General features: G+C 40.0%; 2 protein-coding genes across 2 annotated transcripts in view; both read left to right on the forward strand.

Annotated features, from left to right (window-relative positions):
• HIF1A (hypoxia inducible factor 1 subunit alpha) overlaps positions 1-5005 on the forward strand; it is a 34146-nt gene extending 29141 nt beyond the window's left edge. Inside the window, exon 15 of the mRNA XM_059819249.1 lies at positions 43-5005. Within this exon, the coding sequence (XP_059675232.1) occupies positions 43-194 (152 nt within the window). The 3' untranslated portion in view covers positions 195-5005. The remainder of the gene's footprint in view (positions 1-42) is intronic.
• Positions 5006-8834: 3829 nt separating this feature from the next.
• On the forward strand, positions 8835-20196 carry SNAPC1 (small nuclear RNA activating complex polypeptide 1). The gene is made up of 10 exons (XM_059819768.1): positions 8835-8962; positions 9634-9793; positions 11017-11157; positions 11638-11742; positions 12721-12879; positions 13326-13400; positions 14187-14249; positions 15205-15346; positions 17749-17832; positions 19722-20196. Exons 1-10 carry the CDS (start codon positions 8835-8837, stop codon positions 19751-19753), a joined length of 1089 nt encoding a protein of 362 aa, XP_059675751.1. The 3' UTR covers positions 19754-20196.
• The last annotated feature ends 766 nt before the right edge of the window (positions 20197-20962 follow it).

Below are 20962 nucleotides of genomic sequence, written 5' to 3' on the forward strand. Positions count from 1 at the left end.
GGTGAATAAAGTGCACTTTTTCTCCTTCCCCACCCTCTTTAGACATAGCAAGTAAACTTCTAGGGCAGTCGATGGATGAAAGTGGACTACCCCAACTCACGAGTTATGATTGTGAAGTAAATGCTCCCATACAAGGCAACAGAAACCTGCTACAGGGTGAAGAACTGCTCAGAGCTCTGGATCAAGTTAACTGAGCTTTCACAATACTTGTTCCTTTTTTGGACACTGGTGAATCATCACCTAAAGCAGTCTATTTATATTTTCTATATCTGATTTTAGAAGCCTGGCTACAGTACTGCACTAATTCAGTTAGTTCAGTTTTGATCCCCTTTCTACTTATTTTGACAGTCTTTTTAATATGTTCTTTATGTAACAATAACTCAAACTATAGTGCATTTTTATAATTCTTTGGTACATACACTTTTAAGTCCATTACATTTAAAACACACTTGCAATAGCAGCTTTGAAATATGCACCTGATTTTAAAAAAATATTTATTTTTTGGCTAGGGAGTTGGTCACCAAAACTTATCGTTAGTAAAATGTCAACACAGGAAAAACTGGCAATACTTCCATCCTGCTCTTCGTAGGTAGTTGGAAGACGTGTGCTCTCTTACTCTTTATGTTCAAGTAAGTTTTTTATTTTAATAGTTTTTATAAGAAACAACAATGCTTTGCAGCAATGCATTGTAGCCACAATCGCACAATATATTTTCTTAAAAAATACCAGCAGTTCCTCATGCAATATATTCTGCATTTATAAAAACTAGTTTTTAAAAAGAATCTTTTGTTTGCCTATGAAATCATGTTTAAACCTGGATTATGTCATTATTTTAATCATGTTGTAATATAAATTGTTCTTAAATGCTGTCTCATGCTTTTGACTTAAATGAGTGTGGTTAGTCAAAGGAAAGGCTTTATCTGGAAAGGGCTAGCAGCATTTTATTTGGATACGTTCTCAATTTAGAGAGAGTTTGATGTTCTTAAAGTAGTCACTTTGCCAGCTTAAAAAAAATAAAAATTCCCTGCCTGTAGTTGTTGAAGTTAATGCTAATATTGTGTATGATATTAAATCTAAATGTTCAGCTTACCCTGTGTGGTATAGGTGATATTTCAAGCAGATTGTAAACCATCTTGCGTTGTTAGCAAAGTTTTATCTAGTACATCATTGAGTTGCTCAATATTTTGATGTTTTGGTTTTATGCACCTTGTTGCTATTAACATCCATATGTTTTCATGTAGATTTCAATAACTTGAATATATTTAGAAGCCTTTTTATTTAGAAATATATAGTTGTCACAAACATCTTATTTTCCTATATGTACTGTACAAAACCTTCATTCACTCATTCTTTTGCTCTTTGTGGTTGGATCTAACACTAACTGTATTGTTTTCTTACATCAATAAACTATATGTGGACCAGGCCCCCTTGGGGAGTGTGTTATCTGAGAGAAATTGAGATAATTTATATTTTTGTTAGTGGTTATTGTTCATCCGTGTTCCCTTTTTAACTAGAGTTGATTGGAAATCACTGCTTCCTTCTTTTGATTGTAACACCTCCGCGTTAATTATTTGAGCCTATTCGGTACTGAAGTCTCCTAGACAGTGTTGTACTATCGCTCGCCAAAGATGTTAAACTTTTCAATCTGTTATCACACCAGTTAGCAAACTTGAAAGTGAGGACACAGCTTATTTGTGTTACTTTAGAGTGGAAAGGTTCTTCCTTATGAACAGCTTAAAGGCTTCACTCTGGAAGCTTTATCAAGGTAACATTGGAAAGCAGGAAGAAGTAAAATTCACAGGAGTGATCAATTAAACCTGGATTTTTATCATAAAACTGCATGATTAAAAAATTAAGCTGGTACTTGATGATAAAGCTTGTTCTACATTCTTCTGTTGTTGACTCAGTAACCTCGACTAGGTGATTTTTCTCATTTTGCTGTCATAATACACGATGCTACTGATAGAACCTTGTAATGTGTAAATATGGTCAAGATATTCTGTGCATTCTTCAAACTATTTTAGAAGCAACTTAATGTAAGAAATCAAATGTGGAATGTCACAAGAATTATTTTGGTTTTATTTTGGAAACTTTGGTTTCATTGGACTCTTGAGTCTTTTGAAATCAGTATCATGGTACATAAGCTTAACCTGTTTTCTAAAATAACTGTTACTGTTTCACTGAAGAGTGCTTGTTTCAAACTGACACAAGTGTATTAAACTAAATGGAGACTATTAATTACCAACTAAAAAAAAAGATAAGGCACTGGTAGCAGAAAATGGTTGCATACTTCTTAAAGTTTGAGTAGAAGTTGCACAAAGAGGAGAAAGTGTGTAGGTGCACTAAGCCAGAGTTGAAGCTTTGTTCCGAGAACATTTTGAATATGTACACCTGCTGCTGAATATTGAAGTTTTTTTTAATGCAGCTTTAAAGTGTACAAAGCTTATAAAGTTCTCTGGATAGCGGCAGAGCTACTGCATACCTGCTGTGTGAGGTCTCTTGGATGGCATTGTTTCCATGGCATCTCTTTCTCTGTCAGCAGTTAAAAGGTTTAATAGTGAAGTTGTGAAAGGCTTAGGTAAAGCACAAGCTGGTCAGGGCATCCATTATTCTTAGCTCTGCACAGATTGACATGATGCTTCTGTGAGATAGTGCTGAGAGTCTTGCAGACATGTGAAAGGTACAAGTGGGTTCTGCTTTTCCTACTGCCCTGGCAAGCGTTGAGCTGGCCTGGTGGGTTATCTCTTTTCATCTCCCAAGAGAAACTCCACACCATCTTGCTTGATGTTGTTCTGCTACTCCCTTGACCTTATTTTGGAGGAGCCTGACCTGTTTGGATCTGTCAGTTCCTCTTCAGTCCTCTTCAGTGTACTTTAAGAGGGCAGTAAATTTTGATAGAGAAAAATCCATGTTAGAAAGAGGAGGAAAACTTAAGTGACCCACATGATTCATGGTTATGAGCCTGCTGGCATCATCTCTGGTCTTAGTAACAGTAGCTTTGGCTTTAAGAGCGCTATGTTTCAGCTAAGAATCTTCCCAACTCTCACATTTTTTTATTATACATAATAACAAGGCATAGCCTTTTGTTTACTGTCCTGGTAAAAGTGACTGAAATAAGCAATTAATGGAATGAACTGCAGTAGCTGTATTGGTTTACTCTAGGAAAAAAAAACAAGCCAATAAACCCCCACCAAACCTCCTAAAGACACTGAAGAAAGCATGTAAAAGTAACAGTAATTGCTCTGGCCTTGTAAGAGCTTTGCTAAATGCAGGTGTGAGTTCGCAAAATGTGCAAGTACACCTTTTAGCTGCTTTTTTTTGTTTGTGTTTTACTACTTTTTTCTTAGACTCTAGGAATACACAGCCTCATTCTAAACCTACTTTGAAGGACAAACTTCTAGAATACATTACTTTCTAAATGCTTTCTTAGTGATTTTGAATAATTTCTTTGCTGACTTGCTACCTTTTAAAAGATGTTGAGGGACTGTATTAGAGCATTTATTCTTTGCCAGTAGTAAAGAAGAAACTGTAGGTAGATATAGTGTTTCCTTCTGCATATGAAACATGCTAGATTATGTGGAAATTATAAACTGAGGAGAGTAACAAAGTTACCTTCCAGAAGGTTATTGTGACTACAGCAGTAGTCAAGTCATGCCTTCCTCATGGCATAGCACAATTATTTTTTTAAATATGGATTCTAATTGATGTTTTTATCAACAACAGTGATGGTTTTGTTAAAAGGTAAAGGAATTTTCAAACTAGTATTTATGATGACATCATTCACTCTTTTACCTGAAAGTAGTTACAATTTTAACTACATCTGTAGTTCCCAAGAAGTCACTTAAGTCTGCTGTCCAGTAACTTGATCTCAGGTGTAATATACTGAGTAAATGAAGGTAGCCTGGAGTCCAAAGTACACCTTTCTAACATACCTTCCTCCCATGTAGTGAGATAGGCTTGGACTGTATATTGATCTTTGAAAACCTTTGGGTGAAATGGAAACAATTTACTATTAAGTTTCCTTTCCTGTGTGTCTGTGTACACACATTAAACTCTCCCTAAGTAATTACTGAATTAAAGAATTGCAGATTAAGGCCAGAAAGAACAATTAAAACTTTACACATAACACTGGTGACAATTTAAAGACTTGAAAGCTTATTTTGGATTAAGTGATCAGCTCCGCTTCCAATGAAATACAACTGCAGGATCAAAGAAGTCTGATGATTACAGCTGAAACTACTGCATATTTAGTAGTAATTTTTCATTATTTAAAAAGCTGTGTAATTAAACAGCTAAACAATGGTAGCTAAAGGCAGAAATGTGGGCTGTTTCACCAGGCTTTCTCCCCTGTTACCCTGCTGAATGAACCCTTTCCTTTGACGAACAGTGCTGTGGAAGCTGGGAGTTGTGAGTACCTGACCACTGTCAACTGGGCTGGACATGCCCGAGGTCAACCATCTGTTCCTGTCCCCGCTGATAAGCTGCTGCTGAACAGGACACACATCTCACTCAAATGTCACTGCACTTACGCACATTATTCAAACTGTAATTGTCCAGCACGAAAATAAACATTTCACAGGCCAGGAGGACTTTGTAGGAAGACTGTTCTCATAGGAATTCATGTGAGTTGGGTATCCAGCTTTCATGAAAACTATCATTAGCAATTAGGCACTTGACTCCCTGGAAAGCTCCATTCTGGAGAACTGTGATTTTTGATCCAAAGTCTAGAAATGAGTTGTCATTTTCCTTCTGCTTCCCTGTTTACCTTGAGCAAGGCTTGCCAAGTTACCAAAAAGTTAAGAGTTTGCTACTGGATTTATACAGTATGGTAGGTTTTGTAATAATAGCAGTATTCTCTCATGAAGAAGTGGTATATTTTAATGGAATTCTTTTTTGGAACCAAGTACAACGTATTGCAGTTGATATTTCTCTTGAAACATTTTGACATACTTGTGACTGTATTTCTTTTTGATTGTGTAACAGTATAAAATTCAATAAAAGAGAGGGTTTGTTTCTAATTTGTCGCATCTGTTATCTTTCTGTTCATCCGTTATCCCTGTTCTAAAAGAGAGATGGCAAAACCACTTTTTAAAGCGAACCTACTACTGAAGTCAGAAACTTTGACACTAAGCATACATGCGGTCTATTTTCCAAAAGCATTTATAAATTCTGTTTTGCCCTTACAGCTGAATCCTGTTCACCTAGACACAATGGTGATCCCACCCGAATTAAGTAGACTACATGCATGAACAAAACAGGTTAAGCATACAATTTAACAAGTTGGACATTAGGGACGTGTAGTTTTTCCTGCAGGAAGCTAAAGAGAGAAGAGAGCAACAGAGACGGAGCCAGAGGGACAGAGAACATTTGTGAAACCTCTTTGAGTAATCACATCAAGAATGCCCTTAGTAACAAAACAGAAACTAGTTTGAATCCAAGATAACATCTCCAGGTGATTTCAGTTGCTCAGTACATGCAAATAACTTGACAAGAACTCGTGACTCTTGCTGTCTTGTTAAATCAATACCACTTCCTATTGCACAGATTAAAAGTCTTTTGCAATGTTTCTGCTTGGTTGGGAAGCTTGAAAGCAGAAGGCATGTGCAAGTGCTGTCACAGTAGAGTATGATCCTGTTATTTGGTATTAGTGATAGGTTTGTACCTACAGAAGTTTGAATACACTATTTAATAAAATATATCCATGATTTATTTTCATGAAAATCCCTTAAAACTTGATTTATTTTCATGTTTTCAATTTGAAAATGTGTTCTAATACAACCATACAAGGTATTTTAAAAAAAAAAGGAGTTGTCTTGTGCCATGTGCAACTGGAGAACCCCCTGCTATTTATATCTATGCAGGATAAATGGCTTTTTAACTTGCAACTTATAAGCTAGGAATTAATAGGGCAAACAGGGCTTCAACCTTTTATTCAAGAGTTAAATAAGAATATGAAGAAGATACAGTAACCAGCACTCTTCCTTACATCACTTTTTTTTTTTTGGAAGGCAGTCTATTAAGAATTAAAATGTACTAATGAAAGATCTGAAGGAGCATTTGATGAAAATACACAATTTATCAAGGGTGGAGTATTAATTAGCCTAAAAATTGACACTGTATTTCATTGTATACACCACAGAAGGGGAATTCTGAAAAAATACCCTGTTGCTTTTTTTATTCCTCTGCATTTTCATTCTTTACACTACAGCCAAACTTTCTGCAAGGAAAGACTTAGCACACATTAACGTATGGGCATAACAGCCTCATCCTTCCTACATATTGCATCATCTTACTCAATGAAAGTGTCGTGACGTGCAGTCCCATCTGCCTTAGAAAAAAAAAAAAGAAATTTCCATCTTGCATTTCTTGAAACACCGTCTCTGAGAAATCACAACACTTGCTGCATACTTAAAATACAAAATTAAGAAAACTCACTCAAGCTTTACAAATTCTGCATCACTCCAGAGCCAAGCTCCTCCGTTCCTTTGAAATGAAGGGATAACTCCTGTAACTAAGCAGGGCTTGGCCTCTAACTAATAATGAATTTGCTCCACCTGTGTCAATTATTAATTTGCTTGTACTTTGAATCCTTAAGTCCATTGTGGGGGGAGAGTACATTACAACTGTTTTCCCAACAGCGTTGGCATTGTATTTCAAAATCAGTACAATCTGTTGAAGACAGGTGCACATAGTGGATGAATGGGGTCACTGCCCTATGTCTCTAAACATGAATTGAAATGATAGATGAAAATGTCTTGTCTTTTCAGAAAAAAAAAAAGCCAAACCAAAACCCAGCAGGTGCAGCTCTCCCCCTGCAGCTGCTAAACCCTGCCCGGTTCACATGTAACAGCTCTGCTAACACTTCTGTTCCTATAATCAATGAAAGTGGCAATCAGTGGTGCTTAAAGACAACACCTGTTTAGCTGATGGTCATTCATTTCCTACTCATCTATACAGGCAACCAAAGGTTGGATTCCAGCAACCTTTTGGGAAATGTAATAAATATGGAAAGATGCTTTCGTGCCTGAAGCATTGTGGAAGCTACTGTCATTGTAGGAGCTGATAGCTTGAAGTGCGTAGCTTTAAGGAGCGACCTTTGGATCAATTCGTTGATGCAAATGGTGAATTGGAGAACATCACAGTACCAGAGCCAGCAGAATTTAAAATTGATTCTGCAGTGTATGAGTATTTAAGAAAGCGAAATGTGAATCTTTAACCGGATCACTGTGCGAAAAGTCCTGCAGGTTTAAATATCCTCCTAAAGGCATCACACAACGCACTATCCCATGCGTATTCGCTACTTCTTCTACACGCCTTTGCTCATTCCTTAAGGTTCCCCCAGGGCAGGGGCGGTCTCCCACAAGCCGAGTTCACAGCCCCCCTCTCCCCCCACGGATGCAGAAGCATTCAGGCGCTCTCCTGCCAAGTCTGGGGACCCGCTCTCCAGCGCAGGTGCTGCTGCTGCCCAGCCCCGCTCCCACAAGACCGCAGGCTGCCCGCAGCGCCTCTCCGGCCAAGCCCTGGCCGCGGAGGCCGTTCCGCCCGCGGGCGCCGATCACGGTAACGGCGCCCTGAAACCAGCGCCCCGTCCCTAAACCCCCCTGGGAACTGCCGGGCGGCTGCGGGGCTTGCCGGGGAAGACAGCACCGAAAACGACTCCCCCAGAAAACACCTTGCGACCGCCCCGAGCCGCTGCTCGCCCGCCTCCCCCGCGCCGCGGGTCCGTACTCACTCGGGGCGCGGCGGCTCTCCGGCGCTCCTCTCCCCAGCCGCCTCCGTAGCTGCTCGCCCCTACGTGCGCAGGGGAGCGCGGGGCAGGAGAGCCCCCGCCGCCCGGCTCCGCGCCGCCGGCGAGGCCGCGCCCACCCACCCTACGTGCGGCTCGGCAGCCGCGGCCCCCTCCCCGCCCGCCCGGCTCGCCCCGGCCGCCTACGTGTGGCCGTGCATGCGGGAAGCGGGCGGCACGCCGCTCCTGAGCTCAAAGGGGGCGGCCGCCGGCTGATCCCCTGCCCGCCGCGCTCGCTCAGGCGGAAACGGGGCTTCCCGCAGCCGCCCAGCCCCGCGGGCCGGCCCTGCTCCCCCGCGAGCAGCGCTGGGAGGGGGGCAGCCGCCGAACCGGCCTTCGGCAGCGGGGTGCACGGCGCCGGAGCCGCAGGCAGCGCCGGAGCGCCGGCAGAAGCCCTTCGCGGGGCACATCTGGCCGGGAGCGTGGCGGCGCGTCACGTCCACACGGCCGCGAAGCGCGGGCGCACGGCGGCACTGCCGAGCCCCCCTTTCCCTCAGAAGACCCCGCCGCTCCCGGGCCTGCCGCGCTGCAGGCCGGCCAGCTCGCTGGGGGGCTTCTGGGGGGGCAGGGCGGGGAACACCGGAGCCCCACCGGCATCCCCAGGCTCCCTGCGGCTGTCGTACAGCGGCGGCTGCCTGGCCGAACCCGCCAGGCGATCCTTGCCCCCCAGACCCCCTCCTCCCCCGGGCTGCTCCCCGACTGCGCCCCGGGGCCGGCCGAGGGGTACACTGGCCTCCGTGCCCGCGGACCAGGCTCGCCCTCAGGCTCGCCCTCACGGCGTGGGGCAGGAGGGACAGCCGCCCCCGCGGCAGACGGAGCGAGCTCCCGCCACCGACAGCGGCTCGCCCCCCACGGGGGTGACGGGGCCGTTCTCCGGCAGGGAGGTCAGGGCAACCCCCCTCCCTCCCGGAGAAGCCCAAGCTGCGCCTCCTGGCAACGGGGGGTGCGCATGCGCGGGAAGCTGCGCAGGCGCCCCGAGGGCGTTGTGAGGCGGTTGCGCACGCGCGGGGGCACGGAGCGGAGGGCAGGCGAAGGCGGCGGCGGCGGGATGAGCTCGGTGCCGGGGCTGCAGGCGGACTGCGAGGAGCTGCTCGGCGCCTTCCAGGAGGCCGACACCGTCCGCTTCGAGCGCTTCGCCGAGCTGTGGCGCGAGCGCCGCTTCCACACCATCTTCTAGTGAGTGAGGAGCCCCGGGCGGCCCACCCGCCTCCGGGCCCGCGCTGCCCTCCGTCCGCCTCCTCAGCGGCCTGCCCGCTGCGAGCCGCCGCCCTGAGCGGCACCGGGTCCGGCCGCCCTTTCGCGGCCCTTTGCCCGTGCCTCGCCTCAGGGAGCCCGTCTTGCCCCTCCCAAAGCCCCCAGCTCCCCGCTGCTGATCTTGCCCTATGGTAGTGTGGGGGACCTTAACGAGGGGTGTTGGTGAGTCGTGTTTCCCTTCAGGCACAGCTTTTGGGAAAGGTTTGCCCGGCTGGTGTGTAGGTAAACGGCAATGAAGTATCGGTCCCTGTGTAATACTGAAAACCAGTTATTAGTTCAATTTATTTTGTATGTTATTAATGTGTGTGATTTGAACACTGACGCCTCAGGGAGCTTGATGCAATCCTCCTGAGGTTAAATAACGTGATTGTAGGACATTGCATTCTTCACTGTAGATCTAATTTAATACAGAGAATTCCATGCAGTACTGTGTGAGAGCGTAAGGTCTGGCTGTCTTTGAAGACTTCCCAGAACTTGGGCCCTATGGTAATACGTTTTAAAATACCTAAGGCTTGTTTCTGCATTATGTTTTTTTTAAAGCTTCCACTTTCATAATTACTTGCTTTAACATGCTTCCTTTCTGTTTGCTTTAGTGGTAGAATAAGAGCTTTGGAGAGGAATAAGCTTACCAAGAAGACTTTAGAACTGGCCCAGCAGTACTTCTTGCCCCCGTATGCTTTCCAGATTCGAGTTGGTGCTCTGTACCTTTTGTATGGGCTCTATAGTACACAGCTTTGCCAGCCAAAACAAAAGGTAATTGTTCTTGAGGTTTTATTCTCAGGAGATATTAGACATAAGATATATGCTATAACTCTCTCTACTTTGTTATCATAAATGAGGAGGGCATTTTCTCTTAAAATAAAAACTTAGAACCAAATGGTCCCTTTGGAAAAGGTAGCCTTTCGAACACCTTTGGGTGTGAGAACTTACACAATATTTTAGTCACCACCATGTATGCCTCCTAAATTGTAGCTGTGATCTCAGAAATCTTGTTTGCCAGATAGGAAGCTCTTCTCTGTTCAGAAATGAAGATGGTGAGCTTTCAAATTGGGAACAGAGAATGTGCTCATCAGCTCTGTGGAGAACTCCATTACAGTTATTTCTTAGAATTTTAACAGAATGAAGACTGGCTGAATTATTTCCAGTTCATGTTAACCAGAAGTGGAAGTGGAATTTGTAAATAGGTTGAAAGGGTGAATGCCTGAATGATATACCTCCTTGCTGCTTTTAGGACAGGAAATCAGTATACAAAGGAGTTGGAAACTCAGTGCAAGGGGAAGTGGTTTACTTGGAAACTGACGTATGTTGTATGCATATGCACAATTGCATCCAAATTCTTTAAATAAGAAACTGAAGTTTAAGTATTCTGCAGTGATGCTATTGCATCTCATATCTTAACTTCCAAGAAGTCAGTACCTTTTATGGAGATTAATTTAGGCAATTTTAAAACCACTGCTATATAGCAACTGTTAGAGAGTCCAGGAATTATCAAATAATCTAACTTAGGTAGAGAGAAAATGAAGTGGGCTGAGTACGTGGGAAAGGAAGGAAAGCAAGAAGATAGGGATACTTTTATGAGCATTTCACTGGCAGCAAATCATCGTACAAGTATTATTTCCTAATCATTTAGGGAGTGAGAGTCTCCTAGGTGTGTATTGTTTCAGGCATCTTGGAATGTGAAGAGTTAACTTTTTCAAATGTCAAAGAGGGCTTGTGTTCCATGTCACTGTCAAAGAAAGCAACTGCAGTGGTAATATTTAACGTAATAGTATAATAAGCTTATCTGCATAAAATTTTGGTAGTAGTAACAAATGTTATTGTAGGATCCTTTCTGTAGGTCTGTGATCGTGTGACATGTTACACCCTGGACATCCAAGTATTGTGCATAGTATAGCATGATCACAGTAGTCAGCTGAATTCATTTTTATTTGTTGAAGTATGCAGGTTGGTATGACAGTATACAACTTTTGCTGCAGATCAGAATCGCACTCAAGGATTGGCCTGAAATCCAGCGATTTCAACAGGATCTGATAGACTCCCAACATTATGATGCAGCATACATCTTTAGGACACTGCGACTTGCCAGAGCATTCCATTTCACAGCAATGCCAAAGCTAGTGAGTTATTACATTAATGACTTGCCATTTTTAATAAAATATCTTCAGCTTTCCATGGCTGACAGTTCAACAGCACTCGTGTTTAGTTTAGCTTTGACGCTGTGTCGAAATGTAATATGTCTTGCTTTATGTAGCTAGATACGTGACGTAAAGCTTAGAGGATGTTTGAATGTAGCGTGCTTCTCACCTGAAAATATTTTTTTCAGTATCTAATGTTCTTATTAGATTTGAGATGCCTTATAATTTGTGGAAATGTCAAACTCTTGTGTCTGGTTGCTGGATTAAATTCTTGACTAAGGGATAATTTTTGAAAAGTACTGACTCTGAGCACTTGACAATAAAGCTGCATGCTATTGTTGATGAGATGGTTTTATGCCTTTCAGCATCTCTTGATGGTTGGATATGCAGTTAAGAATTTTCAAGAAGAGGTGCTGTTTTAAGTTTGCTCTTTAAGTTACAAAGCATTGTCTCTTGCTTTAGCTAAACTACAGAACTAAGAAGAAGATTCAGGAAAACGAATTTAAAGAAGAATTTAAGGACCCAAGTAACAGAGTAAACAGCCTCATCACTAATGATGTATTGGAGGTACAGGAACTTTTAAACTACAAATTAATCACTGGGGGTTTTCTTTGTTTTATTTTGGTTTTGGTTTTCTGTTGTCCAAGAGCTATAACTTCTCTAATTAGCACCATCTTGTCCTTTGTAAGTCTTGTTATGGAGTACAGACTAGGGTAAAAGTCTGTAATTTATCAAACACTCAGAAACACAGCATTTATTTTGGAAGAATTGTGGTACTTTTTTCAATACTGAAATATGCTCTAATATTTTGTGGTTTTGCCTCAGTAAGATGTAAAAGGGGAAGAGCATAAATGGTTAACTGTCACTTAGGCAGAGAAAAATGGAAAATGGCAGGTGGAGGGAGGCATGTTTATTTTGATATGTTTGCAGGTGGCAGCTGCAGGCTTGATGCTTGTGGTAACATGAATTTACTTATCTGCAAGTTTATAGCCTTCTCTAACCTTTATTTCTCCTTTTAAAACTTGGTTTTATTTAATATATAATACATTTTATTAAAAATGGACTAATTCAAGCTGGGTATAGGTTCTTATATTGCTCATTATGACTCAATAATAGGTCTTTGTTTACAGCTTTTTCCAATTGCTGCTAGAAAATATGTATCATCAGTAAGGTTGAATACAGTGGTACAAAAATCAGTAATCTGTGAAATGACAGGGTGAGAAGACCTGCTTCCTCAAAAGGAGGAAGTAAAATGCTTCCTCCAAAGAGATGAAAATAGACCACTGTATCAGAATGAGACCTCTGTGAACACTGATCCTCAGTATCACTGAGACTTTGTTCGTAGTTTAAATAATGCAAGATACTCTTTTCTTCTTTTGCTTATTTGGTGGACTGATGGGACAGTGCTAGTTTGTAACACTCCTGCTAGTTCAATGGTCTCCTTAGAATGGTTTGTATAACCCTGGTTTTGTTCATTGAGGACTAATACTGTTTTACCACTGGAATCTTTTTTTTTCCTGAAAAGAGTATCTTTTTTTATTTTAGGAACTGATGAATATTCATGACCACTATCAGAAAATGAAGTGTGTCATTTCAGCTGACAAATCCCAGCCAGACAAGGCCCTGAGCTTGATAAAAGATGAATTTGTAGTTACTCTTAAAGACATAACCTTGGAACATCAGGAATGGCAGCAGAACAGAATGGTAGGTAATATCAACCATTGTGCTGCGGCAACTTAACAGATTGTGTGAACATGTAAGAACTGTCTGTCTTAGTGTAATTACTTCTGAGCATACTTTGTAAATCTCAGACTTAAGTAGAAGCAACTGTAACACTGAAGACATGGAATGAGTAAAACCCTAGGCAGAGTTATGGTGTGGAGGGAAGGACATGGGCTTGTATGTGGTATTGCCTCTATGGTAACGTAAGTGATTGCTGAGAGGTAAGCCCTGGAAGATGTAACTTATGGGCAGTATTAGAATGACCATATGAAATACCTCTGTGACGCTTAGGCTATGGCCTTTCCTTGATCCAAGATTAAGATCAATAAAGAAAATTGGCATATGTTTTGGTTTTCACAGTTCTTGGATTTTAGTTGCCTTGTATATGACAGACATTTAAAAAATTATTTTGTGGGGTTTTTTTTCAGAAATTATTCCTAAACGCTAAAGAATCTGATGAAATACCAAACAAAAAGGAAGAAGAGACTTTGCTAGAATCAGAGGTAAGAAAAATGAACTAGTTTGCTACATTTTGCAGGCAAAATCTGTTTCTTGACTTCAGATCACAGGCTAAGCACTGTATGTCAAAGCTTGATAATAGTGTCAGAGTAAGTTCCAGGAACACCTGGGGGGTTGTCTGGGTTTTTTTGGTTGTTTGTTTCTAAGTAATATTGTTTTCTGTTAAGCTGTGAGCATTCACTGCCGTGATAGCTCTTGGATGCTCGCAATAAAAAGCTATGGTCTCTTTCAGATAAGGAGGGGAAATAGCTGTATTTTCTTGGCCAAACTCCATTATGGTTCCTCCTGGAGTTTCAACTAAATGCAATATCCATTTTTTAATGCTACAAAATTCTGTCATGTTGTACTTATCTGCTTATTTCAGTTTTGAATTTGAGTAAGATGTGAAGTTTCAAATTTGATTTTTTTTTTCCTCCTCCTGGGCTTTGTGAAGGCAACCAAAGTTATGCTTTGTCTTTTAGTGAAATTTGAAATTTTTTTTTTTTAAGTAACAGTTTGGCAGCATTCTGATATAGCTCTAATTCTGATATAGCTCTAATTCTGATATAGCTCTAATTCTGATATAGCTCTAATTCTGATATAGCTCTAATTCTGATATAGCTCTAATTCTGATATAGCTCTAATTCTGATATAGCTCTAATTCTGATATAGCTCTAATAGAATTACTGCTATAGCGAGATAGTGCTCAAGTAATTGTCTGATTTCATATTTCAGTATTGTTATAATAGAGCATGAAAACTTTTTCTGACTGATGTGTTGTTTCTTTGCAGGGTTCTGAAAGAGCAAATGCATTGGCCAGAATCAAATATAGGTCTTACTCTGCGGTTGTTGAGGTAGGTATAAAATTTGATGATAGGGATGTATTTATTTTTAAATAACAGTTTTAAGTACCAGTTCAATGTAAATGATGGATCTGAAAGGAATGAGTTAAAATTGCACTCCGTAGTTCAACCTTGGAATGTTCTGGTTTCCCTAACACACTGGGGAAACCTGAAGGTCTTACTATTCTTGCTGGATTTATGGAAACAATGCAGGTATGGTCTATGCTTGGGGGATTTTAATTTACAAGGTATCTTTTAAGGTCTATGCTCTGTTTTTTAAGTAGATGGAATTTTAAATAGATGGACTAAAAATACTTGCGAGTTTAATTGCTCAAATTCCTTGAAGCTTAGATATTGGAATCTCTAAAGGTGCTTGTGAAAATGGAGCTTGGGGGTTGGGAGTCAGTTGGGAGTTCTTGTAAACATTGTTTCAATAACTGCTACTTTAAAAATATTGTTGATTTGTCCTTTTTATAGTGGGCCTATGATAAACATCTTTCCTTGTTTATTAAAATCTTTCATTGGAAAATGCGTTATTAAACAAAACAGAGCTCTGTAACATATAACAGTCCAGATCTGTGAATATGTAGTGATAATGTTTTGTAGGCATCTAAGCAAAATATGATAGTAAAGAAGCTTTGTGATGCAACAGTTTTTGGAAGTGTTTTTTTTGCTTGCACACAGTGGTACAGGTTGATGCCAACAGAGTTGCTTGAAAATAAATGAATGTTTGTTTACTTGAATTTTAAGTGACACATTCATTAAATCATAGAAGGGTGGTGTCCTGTTGAACTGAAGAACAGTAACTGGTGGGAATCTTCCTTCCCTCTCTTTTCCCCACTCCGACATATGAGGAAATTGGTGCTTTGGTCCTTGCTGACTTGTGAAGTACTGGGTGACATACAGTAATACGTGGATGTAGCAGTTTAGCTTTTTTGTATCATTCATATGTATGTTTGGGTTCTAGGCTTCCAAATCCAGAAGACATCGTCAAGTAAGATTAGAATCTTCTGAATCAGGATCGAATTATGGGAAATCTCCAAGCCGAAGTAAAAAAAACAGTAGGAGACCACAGCCAGCAAGGAGAAGAGATGCTGTGGAAATCAAAGGTATTTCTCCATTGCATTTGTGGATCTGGAAAGATTGCAAAAGTTTATCCACTGCTTTGCTACCTGAGGCAGCTGGGTTAAATTTTGCTGTTGATTAGCAGATTAGCAGAGGTAGAAGAGTGAAGAAATGTTTTTTGATATCAGTATCATAACTGAACCTTTCTGTCTGTTTTCCACAGTGTGGTCAGATAGAAAGACAACATGAGTGCATGCAGTTTATAGTTAATCTGAAGTCTCATACATAGCCCTGGTAATTTTTCTCTAGAAAATCTTGTCCTTGGAAAAGCATGTTCTGGGTGGCAGCATCTCAGTTTTTCCTATTGCCATTTAACAGACATACTGGAGATTAAGATATGTGTCTAACTCTTTCTTCTTTTGACAGATAGCTTCTATTTTTGAAGCTTTTTGATGAAAATCAGCTTATCTTATAATTTTGATATGAAATCCAAAGTAAACCTCACCTGTTTCTATTCTGTTCCTGGGCTTTTAAAAGAATATCTTCTAATATTTCTGAAGAGAAAATTGTATCAATATCTTAATGACAATGCTCTGCAGGGCTAGTGCTTGCACTATCACATCAGTCATTCTCCTTCCATCTGATACTTGTTATTTATTTTGTTCTTTTATTACTGAAATTTTTACTATTTTCATGCAAATTCAAGTATTTTGTCAACAACTGATACAGTTTCAAAACTCTTTCCAAATTGTTTTCTTAATCCCACTATTGCAATGATTATATTCTAGCAGGGTAAGATTTGTTTAATTTATACTTAGACTTTTACCTTCTTGACAAGAGGTGTTTTTTATACTCCTGTTGACTTGTTTTTTTGTGGTTCTGTTCTGTAATTGTTTTATTTTTCCTGATAATGAACATTTTTGCTCCTTAAAATAGTTTTTATTCCTAGCTAACTTTTTTTAACAGCAGTTACAGAGTTCTTAAGTCCAGTCTTTGGGACCCTTTTTCTTAATTTGAAAATGCACCGTGGAAGGAAATACTTTTAACTGTTTGTAGTTGATATAGTTCTGGGTTATTTATATTGATACAAGAAGCATTGGGGTGTCCCTCTATGCGCTTGGTGAAGGCCTTTGCTTAACGTGGTCAGAAGAAGACTTTTAACAAGAAATATTACAGAATATTAAATGCATATGCCTGTAATCTCACCTTGAATGCTGTTGGGAGGATAGAATTTTGTGGGTGACAAGAATGGCTGGGTGAATGTGGGTGAAAATGCTTATAAGAAAGAATGAGTACAAACAGAATGTAACGGAGTAAGTGAGGATATAGTGAATGTTTTTAAAAGAAAACTGGACTGGGAGCTCCTTTCTGCCTCAGAGCAGGATTTTTTTCTTTTTTTTAAAAAATTGATTAACCTAATCCAAAGCTCCTAAGTGAGTATCTTTTTCCATTTCATTTATTTGTGAAGCTTGTTGAAAGCATGATGTTGAGACCAACAACTTAAAGGATTAGCCATTTGCATGGATTCTTGTTGTATGGTGTCATCATTTATGTTAATATATTCTGAAAGAGATCAAGTCTCAGAACTTGAGGTCTGACTTGTTTTGACATGAGATTAATATAAGACCTGGTGTGAGGGTACTTTGTTAGATCAAAAGAGGAGGTGAGGCAGGAGGGGGAGAACAGCTATCTGAACATATTTCAATATGCATATCTGAACTGACCAGTGATTTATTTATTTAGTTATTTTACTGTTATAGCATTTATGTCATCTGGATTGGTGCAGTTTTTTGCACTTACTTTCCAGATATTTGTACATCCCTGCTTATGCATCTTTTTTTTTTTGTCTTCCAAGACTTTCTTTAGATCCCTTTATCTCCCAGTTCTGAAAACATGGGAAATTACTTTTCTGAAGAAAATTCTTTCTGATATCCAGCTTTTAAACTGATAGAAGTTGCTCTGCCATTTAAGTTTTTTATTTGACTTATTATTTCTTAAACGTTAAATGAAACTGAACAGCAAAATAGTTTTGAATAAACTTTATTTCAAAGACATTGATTTAATTTCAAAGTTCCAAAGGCTTACTTAGCTTCTGCTAGGAAAAAAGTCGCTGAGAAAATTCAGCCCTCTTCAGAGGTGGGCATTAAGTAAAGTTGCCTTTGCTTCACTTGAAAACAGTAGGTGGAGTGTTGGAGAGGAATAAGGGCATTCTGAATTCTCTCTGGACTGAGTTGGTGATTAGTATGCTTTAAACTTGTAGAGTTAATTACTTGTTATTGAAGGTTTCTTTAGTGAGCCATATGAAGGTACTGTGAAACACAGGTGTTTCTCCAGAGCCTTTGACTAGAAAGTCAAGACAGCAGCAAGTCAGTAATTTTTAAAGTGCTGGAGTTGAGATATAAAAGCAAAAAATGTTGATAGTTTTTCCTGAAAATCTTGTCTGCAGGTGGAATGCAAGTGGCAAAGGAAACTGTTACTCGGCCTATTGGGATGCCTGTAATCACAGAAGAAGATAACTCAGATGAAGAAGGTACAATGATTGAAATTCTACCAAACTGGTGACTTGTTTTTCTACTATGCTGTATTTTTCTGAAACTGAAGCTGATATTTTGGACCATATGTTGCTGCCTTGCAAAAGCTAGATAAGTTTTTAGTGTGTAAATTGTTGCGTGTAAATTGTTGCATGAAAATTGAAGCTTTGCTCTGAGACTTTGTTATGAGCACACACATGGTGGCAAAACCCTACGAGTCATAGTTTTTTTTAATCTAGATTTCATTATAGTGTGTTCAGAGTTAAAACTGGTCCAGTTAAAAGGAGACTTACTCTTCTATAATACAAATCTGGCTTGAAGAGCTCCAGTGTATAGGGAAAAGTTATTTTTTCAGTCATTCTTCCTCTTACAGAAGAAACCTGTTCTAGTAGCTCTGGGAACTTATGTAACTTGCACTCGAGGTCAGATAGCCCTTGCTGCCTTCACCTTTGTGGAAGTGAGGTGACACAGAAGTTTCCCCTCTAGCCTTAGTTTCAGCTGGGCAATGCTTTAAGGATTAAGTTCCAGTATACGTGTACAGTAATAGCATCCTCTGCTATATTAGAAGTTGTCTGATATAGTTGAGGTAGGATCCTGGGAACCGCAGCAGAAGAGTGGATGACTTTGCTATCACTCATGTTACTAGAAATAACGTAATTTTTATATGGAAGCAATGATAAAGCAAGTTTATCAAAGCTGGTGGTGGAGTTGCTGTACAGAAGCATCAGATGTGTATAGTACAAATTGATGATCTTGAACTATTCTGTAACTCAGAAGCTTCAGGATCTGTTCTCAGTGTTGGATTGAGGAGAACATAAGCACCATGAAACAGACACTGTACAAAGAAAATTGCATCCTTTTTATCTTGAGGTACCTTATTTAGCTGTGCTCTAGGAAGAGCCCAGGGTACTGCTTTGCTGCCATGTCTCAGACATGGGTGGTGTTTTCTGGGAGAGGAGCTGGCCAGCTAAAGGCATGATTTCCACTGGCAGTTCCTAGCTAGTCTAAGGTTGATGGGCCTTGCTTACGTACAAAGGCAGACTTGATTGACCAGAGGTACTGGTTCTTGACCTGAAAGAGTAGGTTTTAATTAGGTTGCTTAAAGGGGGAGCAAAGGGTTAAGTACAACTTCTGGAAAGCTTTAATGGCATAGATGAGTGTGAGGAGTTAATTTACTGTCCAAAGTAAGTTGTATGTAACGGAAGGGTATTTCATACAAGGGAGCATAATGACTTATTAAAATACATTGGTAGTGAGGTAGCACATTTATATTTGCTCTTTTTAAAAGCAAAAGAGTGTCTTGTAGTACTGAAATGAGATTACATTCTCTGATCACCTTAGTTGTAGACAATGTGAATTCATTCAATTTTAAATAGTCAGATTGAAGTGAAATCGTGTATTTAATATTGTACTTTATTTACTTACTTGTTCCTTCAAGTTGTTGTGGACAAAAAGTTTCTTTCTAAATCAGGAATGTTCTCCATATCTCAGAATTTGCCAGCAAATTCTGAAGCTTTAAAAATACCAATAAGCAATCTCTTCAGGTATTTTGTGCTTAATTTTGTAAGTATTCCATTTGTCAAATTCACAATGAAATCTTAAAGGTGTTCATGAGGAGTAGAAAGCTCTCAAGGTTGAATAAGTTTTGAAGTATTTTGTTCATCAACGAAATTTTAATTGACGTTTTGAATGATAGTGTGCTATAGAATCTAGAAAGATTTTTTTTTTTCATATTTAAAAACATGGGCCGAGGGATTGGGAGGGGATCTCAAGAGGTCATCTAATTAATTTCCTTTGCTGGGCAAAATTAATTCTACTTTAATCATTCTCCTGAGGGAAGATAGATTGAAAAGCTTGTCAGAAAAATCTCTTTATTTCCTTTCAGAAGTATCTCTCCCCAAGAGGAAAAGAAGATGTTAGAGGATCCAGCTGGAGAAGCACTAATGTTAATTTTAATGTAAATATAAAATGTAAATGTCAGAGGTAACACAAAGTGCTTCTTTTGGATGCCTTTGAATGTCCAGCAAGAACTGTCTGGGACCAGAACTACAGGTGACACTGGAATACTGGTAGACACTGATACACCTTAGCTGTCTCATGGTACAGCACCTGGTGCCTTTATTCACCCGGTGAATGCTTCTTGTGGGAGACAAAGTTGCTGTGCCCTGTTTGAGATGGAAAGAGAAGGTGGTTGCTTGCTGTATTTAGTTTGTACAATGTGAGTTATCACTTGGAACTCATGTTGATCTGCAATGATGTTTTTAGCTGAGACTGTTAAAAGAACAGCTCACAAAATATTTGCCTGTATGAGACACGTTTGGAATCACTTATCTCTGAACATAAAATTAAGGTTATTGACTGTTTAAAATTAGTACAATAAATTATTTTTCACAGTTTCCTTGCTCTGTTTTCTAGTGTGCAATTTCAGCAATGTTTATCATGGTTTGATGCCACGGATGCGGGAAATGAACTTGGTGATAAGCCTTTTACTGTATTCTGTCCCCAGTAGATCTGGTATCATTGGATATTTGAATGAAGAAATATAAAGTGCTTTTATTAATTCTGCAGATGACCCTAAGCTGTACAAGGACAGGAGTAGAATTCAAAATGATCGTTATAAATTGGAGAGGTGATTTGCAAGAAATGGGTGTGGAAATAAACCTGAAGCTCAGTGCTGAGAACAGGTACAGGATGGGAAAATGATTGCTAGGCAACAGTACTGCAGAAAAAGCAAACAGACTGAGAATTGTAAGCTGGGGTATTTTCTGTAAACAATAATAAGCACTAGAATTCATGTCATTCAACCCTGTAAGGCTATAGCCTTAAATAACCCCTTCTGACCATGACAATTCAAGAAGAATGTACTATCAAGAAAGGACAAAGGAGTTGAGAGCTCCTCTTCTGCAAGAAGAAATACCAAATAGAAATTTGAAATATTTTGAATGTAAAAGGGGCCTAAACTGATTGAATTAGTTTGGTAGTAGGACTCTCTAAGGCCGAAGGAACTGAAGTGCCCTTACCTAGAAGAAGAAACACTAAGTAGAAATATAAATGATTTGAATATGAAATGGGCCTATATTAAATACATCAGTTAGTAAGAAGGAATGGGCCTAAATGACAAACAGATTG

This window comes from Gavia stellata, chromosome 7 (assembly GCF_030936135.1).
Source record: "Gavia stellata isolate bGavSte3 chromosome 7, bGavSte3.hap2, whole genome shotgun sequence".
In the NCBI taxonomy this organism is placed as follows: Eukaryota; Metazoa; Chordata; class Aves; order Gaviiformes; family Gaviidae; genus Gavia; species Gavia stellata.

What these genes read in the sequence shown, in the direction of transcription:
- SNAPC1 (XM_059819768.1), top strand. Translation starts at nt 8,835, where the DNA reads ATGAGCTCGGTGCCGGGGCTGCAGGCGGACTGCGAGGAGCTGCTCGGC. An exon ending in TTTGCCAGCCAAAACAAAAG is followed by an intron (nt 9,794 to 11,016) that starts GTAATTGTTCTT and finishes CTTTTGCTGCAG; the next exon opens with ATCAGAATCGCACTCAAGGA. An exon ending in TCACAGCAATGCCAAAGCTA is followed by an intron (nt 11,158 to 11,637) that starts GTGAGTTATTAC and finishes CTCTTGCTTTAG; the next exon opens with CTAAACTACAGAACTAAGAA.